This window comes from Peromyscus californicus, unplaced genomic scaffold (genome assembly GCF_007827085.1).
Source record: "Peromyscus californicus insignis strain IS unplaced genomic scaffold, ASM782708v3 Scaffold_6__1_contigs__length_162567912, whole genome shotgun sequence".
NCBI lineage: Eukaryota > Metazoa > Chordata > Mammalia > Rodentia > Cricetidae > Peromyscus > Peromyscus californicus.
The window spans coordinates 42,339,609-42,349,523 of NW_026294584.1; the positions used below are offsets into that span (position 1 = coordinate 42,339,609).

Here is a 9,915-nt window from a genome sequence, read left to right on the forward strand (position 1 = left end):
TGTGTACTCTGACTCTAAGGATCTCTCAACTCCATCCACTCCACCTTCCCTGTTATCACACCTGCATTTCGGCCATCATCACTTCTGTTTGGTCTCCTCAGCCTTGCCTCTACACACAGCATAGTCCCAGGAGAGTTCTAACGCGTGAGTCTGGTGACAATTACCCTTTACTCCTCTTCTAGATTCTTTCATTTTGTTTGTTTTGTTTCCGAGATAGGGTTTTGCTGTGTAGCCTGGCTGTCCTGGAACTCACTATGTAGACCAGGCTGGCCTTGAACTCGCAGAGATCCTTCTGCCTCTGCCTCCCAAGTGCTGGGATTAAAGATCTGCGCTACCATTGCCCAGCCTGGTTTTTTTGTTTTGTTTTGTTTTGATTTTTTTTTTGGTTGTTGTTAAGATGGGTTTTAAAAAAATTGTTTACATTTTTTTGGTTACTTTAGTGTGCCTCTGTGTATGTGTGTCCCATAACACAATGTAGAGAGGTCTTAGGACAACTTGCAGACTTGCTCCTCTCCATCCACCATGTAGGTTCTAGGGATTGAACTCAGGTCACTGACCGTGTGGCGAATGCCCTTACTCACTCGGCCATCTTGCTAGCCCCAAGACAGTCTTAATATACAGTCCAGGGCCGGGCGGTGGTGGTGCACACCTTTAATCCCAGCACTCGGGAGGCAGAGGCAAGCGGATCTTTGTGAGTTCGAGGCCAGCCTGGTCTACAGAGCGAGATCCAGGAACGGCACAAAGCTACACAGAGAAACCCTGTCTCGAAAAACCAAAAAAAAAAAAAAAATATATATACAGTCCAGGGCTGACCTTGAGCTTGTGGCAATCCTCCTGCATCAACCTCCTAAATGCTAGGGTTACTTCTATATAGTTCTCTGAATTTAGCAACTAACATAAGGCCTTGACTCTCTACAGCACTACACAGTGTCATCGTTAATTTGCCCTTTTCTTTAGTAATTAAATATATACTGAGTAATTGTTAATGGTCATAGCTAACCTGCATGTGTACATGGCACGGATTTAGACCTTGACCTTCCAGCTAGGAAATACCTTTTCTTGGACAATTGTGGAGTTGGGGTGTTTGAGGCCTGAGTGGGCAAAACCAACGAAGGAGGCAGGAGCAAACAGTGGTGAATTCCTGCAATCCCAGCATTCAGGAGGGTGCGGCAGTAGGCTCACTCACTGCAAGTTCAAGGCCAGCCTGGTCTACATTCTGAGTTCCGGGGAGCACAGACCACATAGCTCAGGTTTCAAAAAACAAACTACCAAATAAAACCAAAACGAAGGGGCGGGGATGCGGCATGGTGGCACAAGACTTAAATCCTGGTACTTGGGAGGCTGAGGCCAGGTTAGGCTAAATAGTGAGACCCTATCAAGAAAGAGAGGAGGGAGGGAGGGAGGGAGGGAGAGAAACAAAACAAAACAAAAAACAAAACAAAAAAAAACCCCACACACCGAAATTAACCAGATGACCCAAAGGCCCACATTATGGAAGAGACTCCCACAGGGTGTTCTATGACCTCACACACACACACCCTCCACCTCCGCCGCCCCACGCGAGCCTCCGAAAGAACAAATGTAACCCCCCCCCAAAAATTTTTTTTTAAAACCAAACAAACTATATACACACTCTGTTCTGTGTGGAAAGTAGCAATGAGATCAGGAATTCAAGGCCATCCTCTCCTACACTTCAAGTTCAAGACCGGCCTGGACTAAATGACGCCTGTCTCAAAAAGCCAAAAAAAAAAAAAAATACACAAAAAAACTGAGTATGCTCCCTGAAGTCTCGTCCTCTAATAACTCTAGGTTCAAAAAAACGTTTCTTCCAGAAGAAGGAAGGAACGAAGGACAGAACGCCAGCGAGGGTGCTGTGCCGCTCAGCCTTCTGGGAGACGTAGTTCCGTGGTTCCGTCCCCTATGGCGCAGCTGAGGCGGTTCCTGCTAATGCGCATGTCCGGGGGCGGGGACCCGCGCATGACTGAAGGGAGGGGCGGCTGCGGGGGCGGAGCATCTCAGGTGTTTGGGGAACGGTCCGCTCGGCTGTCGGAATGGCGGGCAGGGGTAAACTGATCGCGGTGATTGGAGACGAGGACACGGTGACGGGTTTCCTGCTGGGCGGCATAGGGGAGCTGAACAAGAACCGCCACCCTAATTTCCTGGTAGTGGAGAAGGATACCACCATCAATGAGATCGAAGACACCTTCAGGTACGGTAGCCTGTGAGGCCTAAATGGGTCCTTCTGCGTGTTACAAGCGCGAGGAGAATTAGCGGCCTGTTCACCTGGGCGTCAAGTGGTGATGGGGATCGGGCTGGTCCTGGAAGCCGTCAGCCCATCCGGAGCAGAGGCCTCCGCCGCCTAAGTTCCCTTTGGGGCTCAGAGGGGCCCGGCGTGTCAGTCAGGTTCACGAGCTCCCAGTCACGTGATTGTGTGTCTGGTTAAGAGAGCAGAGCTTGTGATCCGCCCCCGCTGTAATTAGATGCTTGGAGCCTCCAGTCCGTGGAGACCTGCAGGCGCAGCGCCTCTTCCGGGGTCCCTGACGCTCACCTGTAGCACCATTCTCTGGACCTTATAGTCGAGTCGTACCCTAAACAAACCACATCCAGTGTGGGTCTGGACAGTGGGCTCGTGTGTGTGTGTGTGTGTGTGTGTGTACACGCTTCATTTATCTTAGAGGCTTACAATTGTCCTGTAAGGTAGTGGTTATTCCCACTTACTGGGGAGAAAAATGAGGAACAGATAGGTTAGGGCACAGGCACAAAGATAGACAGACCAGCCGTAAGAGGCAGAACCTAGATCAAACTCTTTCTCTTTTATTTGTTTATTTAACATAAGGTTTCTCTGTGTAGTCCCGGAGCTCGCTCTGTAGACCAGACTGGCCTCGAACGCAGAGATCCGCCTGCCTCTGCCTCCTGAGTGCTGAGATTAAAAGCCTGCACCACCACTACCCATCTCTCTCTCTTTTTTTTTAATTTACTTACTTATTTATTTTTTAGTTTTCCGAGACAGGGTTTCTCCATGTGGTTTTGGAGCCTGTCCTGGATCTCACTCTGTAGACCAGGCTGGCCTCGAACTCACAGAGATCGCCTTACTCTGCCTCCCGAGTGCTGGGATTAAAGGCGTGCGCCACCACTTCCCATCTCTTTTATTTTTAATTACTGAGTCTGTGTGTGTGATGTGTGTCCTTGGGGAGGTGTGCTTGTCACTGCACACATATGGAGGTCAGAAGACAACTTTGTGGAGTCAATTTTCTCGTTCCATGGGCTTCGAGGACAGAACTAACGTAGCCAGCAGGCACCTGCACCCACCAAGCTGTCTTGGTAGCCCCCTTTTGCTTTTCTTAAGCTAGTACCTCCTCTGTTTGTACAGCTCCCTGCAGTCTGCCTTGGGGTTTCCATTTGTCTTGAGTACGGTGGGCAGACCATCTGGAAAGTATGGCCTTGCACAAAGACCTTGTACTTCAAGTCCTCACTTTGTGCCCAGGGTCAAAGATCATAGTTTCAAAAAAGTGGTTGCAGGCATTCCTTCTAAGCCAGGAAGTGTCCTGGTTGACAACAGTCGAGGGTGCCCACTCCCTATTCTTTCTCTCCTTTTTCAGGGTTACTTTGCCAAGTCTCAGGAATAAACTGCCCTCACCTGTTTTCCCTAAATAGCCCAGCCCGGGGATGCTGGCTGAGACTAGTTCCCACTGCCTGGGATGTGGCAGGCTCTGGCCTGGTGCGCTCAGCTGATCTCTAAGCAATATGGTAAAGTGTCCTCCGTTGTCACTGGAGGACAGATTTTTACTTCCAAGAATTTTCCATGTTTGCAACAAGAAGGAATCCTAAAATGATCAAGTCAAATCTATTCCATGCTTGGCATAAAGTAGGTGCCCAGTCAATTATTTTTGTTTTGTTTTGTTTTTTGAGACAGGGTTTCTCTGTGTAGCCTTGGCTGCCCTGGGACTAAAGGTGTGCCTCAGCCAGGCGGTGGTGGCGCATACCTTTAATCCCAGCACTCAGGAGGTAGAAGCAGGCCATCTCTGAGTTCGAGACCAGCGTGGTCTACAGAGTGAATTCTAGGACAGCCAGGTCAGAGAAACCCTGTCTCAGAAAGGAGAAAATAAATAAATTAAAAAGGTGTGCCTCCACCGCCTGACTTTCTTTTCTTTTCTTTTCTTTTTTTTTTTTGTTGTTGTTTTTCAGTAAATTATTTGTAATGAGTAAATGGCTAAATGAATGTGTGCATCTGTGGGGGAGTGATCACATGAGAGGAAGGCCATGACAGTGGTTTCTGTCTGGAAACTGTGATTCCTTCATTGCTCGGTTTCCTCTTTCCATCTTGTCTTTGGCTTATGGCAAATGTCATCCTGGCCCTGGCCCATCCCTGCCCTTATCAGCACAGACTTTTCGGTGATCTCCTCAACCCGATATCTTAATATTTCTCCCTTCTCCACCTCCCTCAATAGTAAGATTCTTATGTTTCTAGAATCTTCTTATGCTGATACAAAGGGCCTCATACCTCTTTCCCTCTCCTCCCCTTTCCTACCCAGGGGCAGCATATAGACCACACTGACATGCACCCTGGTCTTCATACCATTTCCTCCCATGAGCAGATGATGGGTGTCCAAATGGTTCATTCAAGGAACGATAAGGTTGAGACCCTTGTGCCCCCAGGTCACTGTCATTGTCCTCCTTTTCCCCAACAGGCAGTTTCTAAACAGGGATGACATTGGCATCATTCTTATCAACCAGTACATCGCAGAGATGGTCCGGCATGCTCTTGACGCCCACCAGCGGTCCATTCCAGCTGTCTTGGAGATCCCATCGAAGGAGCATCCCTATGATGCAGCCAAAGACTCCATCCTACGCAGGGCCAAGGGCATGTTCACTGCTGAAGACCTGCGCTAGGGCTCCTCAGCCCTCAACCCCGCTCTCACTACCCGGCCTCTCCCAGCTTGCCAGTTTCCAGCCCCTCCCTTCCTCTTCACTGAGGGGCTCCTAAGCTGTGGGGGTTCTGCTGTTGAGATCCATGCTGGTTAGGGAAAGAGAGCCCCACCATCTTCTCTCTCCACAGTCCCTGTGCTGTTAAACGTGTTGATATTAAAGGAGTAGTCTCTCCAGGTGGACGCTGGGATGTGCAGTGTTGGGGGACATGAGATTGGCAAATAGGAGGAGGTTACCAAAGATCTAGGTGAAGAGTTGAGCCGGGTGTGTGTGTGTGTGTGTGTGTGTGTCTAATTCAAGGGCTGGTCGGTCACCTGGATCATAGACTGGCTACAGGGATGGAGGACAGAGCTGGAGCCCACTCCCTACCTTTGTGCCTTCACTCAGCTTCCATGGTGCTGGGAGGGCCCCTGCCCAAGGGACAAAAGCAACTGCAGAGGATTGTCATCTAGGTCAGCATTCTCACTCAACCTGTGGGTCGAGACCCCTTTCCCAGGGGTCCCGAAGACCACCAGAAAACATAGGTACTTACATCCTGATTCATAACAGCAGCAAAATTACAGCCATGAAGTAGCAACAAAATAAATTTATGGTTGGGGGTCACCACAGCAGAAGGGACTGTATAAAAGGGCCACAGCTCTAAGAAAGTTGAGAACCACTGTTGTAGAGGCTGAGGCCTACACGTTTGAGGATCAAGGTGTTTAGTTAGTGAGCCCTGCCCCTGGCTGTCTCAGAAAGGGCAACACAGGACGTCTGCTGAGGGCAATGGCAGGTAGAACCCTGGCCCTGTGTGAGGTGAGGCTGGTTGCCAGGTGACTGTCCCAGGGCATCCACCCTCTGTCTCTGCTTGCTGTCCTCACTCAGCAATAGCCACCCCAATACTGCTCATTCCCCTGTCACCATGTCGAGGCAGCTCAACATGGACACCCTGCGGCAAAACTTCTGGAAGGAAGAGTACCTCCGAGAGATGAAGTTGCGCTGTGAATGGCACCGCAAGTATGGGACTCTGGTGAAGGCCAAGCAGAAGGCCAAGGCTGCGGCCCGGCTTCCCCTCAAACTGCCCACCCTGATGCCTAAGGCCCCAGGCTCACCACCACCTGTCTCCAAAACAGCCCCTTCCAAGGCCCCCAGCCCTGTCCCAGAGGTTCATTTTCAGTCAGAAATGTACCCAGTGTCTCCTGACACCAAAGCCCTGCTGTATGAAGGCATCTCCCATGACTTTCAGGGGCGCTACCAGTATCTCAACACCCGAAAACTGCACCTGCCAGAGACGCGCTACCTGTTCCCCATCACCACCAACTTCACATACGGCTGGCAGCTGGGTGAGCCCCGACCTCCCATAAATAAGTCACCTCACAAGCATGGAGCTCCCGCCCTGTGCTGGAGAGCTGACATTCTAGGGGAATGCCGGATTGTGTAAATGGGGCGAGGAGATAGACCAGAGAGGGACAAGCCCTGTGAAATGAAGGGATGGTAGTTACAGGCAAGGAGGCAGGGGCTTCAGGCTGGATTGTCAGCAAAGGCCTTTCTTGAGGCTTTTGAGCTGAGGGTAAATGATGTGGGGAGGGCTTTGGATTTTATCCTCATTGGAGAGTTTTAAGCAGATGAGTGATACTGGATTTGGGAAACTGAAGCATCTAGCACATGAGTTAGGCATTTGTTTTGTGTTATCTTGGCAAGATGTGGTTAGGATTAGCAGAACTGAAATCAAGGATGTTTTGGACAAAACTCAATGGAGCCCATTGATGGTTTAAATGTGACAGGGACAGCAATCGATGGCAATATGCAGATTTCGTCGTACTTGCTGGTACGATTAGAAGAGACAGGGCTGGAGATGGGTGAAGACAGATCGGTGTTGGTCCTGGCAGGTTCCAGATGTCACTGAGGCAGCTGTGTGTGGAGGCATGGCCTTCAGGAGTTAGGTCAGAGGGAGTCATTAGAGTGTAAGAGCTATTTAAAGCAAAGGATAGAAGGTGGGCCAGAAGGTAGGGAAGCCATTGGCAGGAAGGCAGCCACCTGAGGTTTCTTCCCCCCTGAGGCTGGAGGTAGGTCATCAGCTGGGACAGAGAAGCTCAGTGGCTCTTCAGAAGTGTGGGGAAAGCAATAAGGCCGTGGGTGTCATCGCACTGATGCGGGCTCTTGAGTGTCCATTTACTGCCCGTCGGGAATTTCTAGGGAGTGTGTCCCGAGTGTGCACAAAAGCTGGGTGGTTGGAGATTGACACAGTTCCCTCAAACCCCCCCCCCCAGGCAAGTAAGGGCAGCAGCTTCCCTACAAAAGCAAGAGGAAGCCCCAGAAGGGGGTGCAGGTAGAAGGAGGTCCCATGTCTCCACAGTCTGTCCCTGTGACAGTCATAGCTAGAAGCACACTCTGACCTGGTGGCCCCGGGGAGAGAGTGGTCTGTCACCTATCTAGGTACCAAAAAGAAAGCCCTGGTGGAACATCTTAGAACTGGGTGACCATGGCAGACAGCTTCAGGCCACACTGCCGTCACTGCTGAGTCCAGTTGTCCAGCACCCAGATGTGTTTTTCTGTAGCCCTCACTCCTCAGAAGCCCTTTTCATTTATTCACACAGAGTAGATCCAACATGGGCAGAGTCGGGGGCTGTGTGACAGGGCGACTGTGCTCTGAGACCCTTCCCCGGAAACCCATTCCTAGTGTCTGACATCTCTTCCCAGGCCCTGCCACAAAGCAAGAAATGGTCTCTTGCAAGATGTGCCGTATTGAGTCATTCTTCCGGAAGAATGGGGCCTTTGCACTGCTGGACCCCCGAGACCTGGCCCTCTGACCTTGGGCCAGGCAGTGACTTAGGTGCAGAAAGAGGAAATAATAGGGTTCCTGGTGCAGCTGCATTGCTGTGTGTGTTTTTGTTCCTCCTGGCCTGGATGCTTCCCTCTGGACTTTTCTGAAACTACCTCACATCTGAGGTCACCCTTTAGCCTTTTCCTTAACCACCATTTCCGTGTCTCCATAGGGACCCAGCAAGGGCGGGAGCAGGCTGGGTGGTGTGCACACTATTCTCCAGGACTAGGTTCCTCGGTGCCAGGGGACAGCAGCTCCTGGAAGTTCTGGGTGTTCCTGGAAACAGTGACTTGTCAATCAGACGTTAGGGCAAAGGAGTACCTACCTTTCCCTGCCCGCCCCTCACCTGGCCCTGAGTGCCCGCAGCCACTGAGTCCTGCCTCGGTGCGCTTGTTCCAGCCGCTCCCGCAAGATGTGTCTCCAACCTGCCGCATCCTCCTAGGTGGCAAAAGCTCTGAGCCCGCAGTTCCGCCAGCAGGGTGCAGCCCGGCTCCCGCCCTTCTCCCGCTGAGCACCTTTGGAAGCCGCGGACTCCTGCCCTCCCCTCCAGGGGCAGAGACGTGGTGGCCTTTCCCCAGGTTCTTGCCTGTGGTGCCATCTGAGCCACCCTGGGAGGGAACCCCAGCGGGTGAACCCGACGATGGTGGTTCCCGAGGATGCGGAGTCGTTCCAGGACCTGGGGAGGCTGCAGTCAGCCGGGCTCCGCCTCGGCGACCCTCCCACCGCCTCCACCGCCGGCAGGTCGGGCCCTGGGACGCACCCGCAGCCGCTGCTGCTCGCGATCCCGCCGACGCCTCTCCTTGGCCGCGCGGTGCAGCTCCAGCAGCCGCTGCAGAGCCTCCTGCTCCTCGAGGGCCAGTGCATCCTGCCTACTCCCGGGCTCGGGCCACGCGGCCTTCGAGGATTTGGGATCCCTAGGGCCTCTCTGCTCCCAGACTGCACCAGGGAGCCTCGGCTGGGGTTCCTGCGCCCCAGGGGCCGGTATCCCACCTCCTGGGCCTCGGAGCACTGGCGGGGCGGGAGACATCGAGGCAGGGGGAGGAGCCCACGCCTCTTCCTGCATGGCCACCGCCTGTGTCAGCTGGGTGCTACCACCTGGGGGTCCTGGTATCCCCGTTTCCACACGCTGGAGGATCGGTTTTCCTGGGGGCCTGCAGAAGTCCCTGGAATGGCCCTGAGGGTCACCCTCTTCCTGGCGCCATGCTGTCGCTTCTCCCTGAGCTTCCCCGCAGACTTCTGAATCACTGCCTTCCCCAAACTGAAGGGTTTTGAATTCCTGGCCCTGCTGAGTCTGCTTCCTTTCTCTTTGACCCTGAGGAGCCCCTTTGTCTTGTCCCCGAATTGACTCTCCGTTATAACCCCGAGGCGACTGCCCATGCTGACCCTGTGGTGTCTTCCCCGGGTGACCCCGAGGAGAGTGGGTCAGCAGTGTCTGGGATTCTGCTCTCTCAGGGCTCAGGCCAGCGCCGAGCCCCTTGGAGGGATCTTGGGATGCTGACAAGCCCTGGGAAGCCGGGTCAGAGGGCTCTGGGGCTTCCTGGCCTAGCTTTCCCTCCTGTGGGCTTCTGAGAGTCTGTCCACAGGAACTCGGAACATTTGGCTCTTCCCGACTCCTTTCTTCCATCTTGCCTGGGTCCTGGGAAGGAAAAACATTTTGGGCCCAAAAAGTTTGTGCTCTCCCCCCCGTCCCCCCGCCCCCGCATTCCATCTCACATCACTATCACCACCACTACCCACCCACCCACTCTTGTCGATCCCGAGTGCGCTGAACCCATTTGTGTGGTATAGGGTCTCAGCAACAGCCCCTCCTTCCACCTGGCTGTGGGAGGCAGCCCCACCTCACCTCAACAGCCTTCGCCCTGGCAGACTCCACCCTTGTCGCCCCTAGAGAGGGCCCTCGCCCGTGACCCTCTGACCTTTTCACCTTAAGTTCTGAGTTTCCAGGTTCCTTGAAGCTGCTGCCGGGATGTAAGCAACCTAGGGTGAAAAGCCAGACATTGACTAATGTCTACCGCCGTCTAGCCTCTTACACCCATTCCACCTGAATTAGAATGAAGATGGCGGGGGTGGGCGGGCCCTGGGTGGGCGGGCCCTATGCAGAGGTGAGGGAGGAGTCCCAAGGGTGGTGCTTCACAATTCAGACACCTTCATTCTCACTGCCTACCATGCACTACCTACCATGTGTT

At 53.1% G+C, this 9,915-nt stretch overlaps 3 protein-coding genes across 3 annotated transcripts; 2 read left to right on the forward strand and 1 right to left on the reverse strand.

Moving 5' to 3' along the window:
• The first annotated feature begins 1,986 nt into the window (after positions 1–1,986).
• Positions 1,987–5,106, forward strand: Atp6v1f (ATPase H+ transporting V1 subunit F). Its single transcript, XM_052720715.1, has 2 exons — positions 1,987–2,209; positions 4,689–5,106. The coding sequence occupies exons 1-2, from the start codon at positions 2,052–2,054 to the stop codon at positions 4,888–4,890; spliced, it is 360 nt and encodes a 119-aa protein (XP_052576675.1). The 5' UTR covers positions 1,987–2,051; the 3' UTR covers positions 4,891–5,106.
• A 120-nt stretch (positions 5,107–5,226) lies between these two features.
• On the forward strand, positions 5,227–7,715 carry Atp6v1fnb (ATP6V1F neighbor). Its single transcript, XM_052720714.1, has 2 exons — positions 5,227–6,248; positions 7,606–7,715. The coding sequence occupies exons 1-2, from the start codon at positions 5,828–5,830 to the stop codon at positions 7,713–7,715; spliced, it is 531 nt and encodes a 176-aa protein (XP_052576674.1). The 5' UTR covers positions 5,227–5,827.
• A 182-nt stretch (positions 7,716–7,897) lies between these two features.
• LOC128099058 (basic salivary proline-rich protein 1-like) lies at positions 7,898–9,540 on the reverse strand. The gene is made up of 3 exons (XM_052720712.1): positions 8,490–9,540; positions 8,076–8,405; positions 7,898–8,005 (listed from the first exon to the last, which is right to left on the reverse strand). The coding sequence occupies exons 1-3, from the start codon at positions 9,435–9,437 to the stop codon at positions 7,955–7,957; spliced, it is 1,329 nt and encodes a 442-aa protein (XP_052576672.1). The 5' UTR covers positions 9,438–9,540; the 3' UTR covers positions 7,898–7,954.
• Between the last annotated feature and the right edge of the window lie 375 nt (positions 9,541–9,915).

Coding starts and splice junctions, on each gene's coding strand:
- LOC128099058 (XM_052720712.1), bottom strand. CDS start 9,437: ATGGAATGCGGGGGCGGGGGGACGGGGGGGAGAGCACAAACTTTTTGG. Junction 8,406..8,489: donor GCGAGCAGCAGCGGCTGCGG/GTGCGTCCCAGG, acceptor CAGCCTCCCCAG/GTCCTGGAACGACTCCGCAT. Junction 8,006..8,075: donor CTGCGGGCACTCAGGGCCAG/GTGAGGGGCGGG, acceptor CACTGTTTCCAG/GAACACCCAGAACTTCCAGG.
- Atp6v1fnb (XM_052720714.1), top strand. CDS start 5,828: ATGTCGAGGCAGCTCAACATGGACACCCTGCGGCAAAACTTCTGGAAG. Junction 6,249..7,605: donor CACATACGGCTGGCAGCTGG/GTGAGCCCCGAC, acceptor ATCTCTTCCCAG/GCCCTGCCACAAAGCAAGAA.
- Atp6v1f (XM_052720715.1), top strand. CDS start 2,052: ATGGCGGGCAGGGGTAAACTGATCGCGGTGATTGGAGACGAGGACACG. Junction 2,210..4,688: donor GAGATCGAAGACACCTTCAG/GTACGGTAGCCT, acceptor TTTCCCCAACAG/GCAGTTTCTAAACAGGGATG.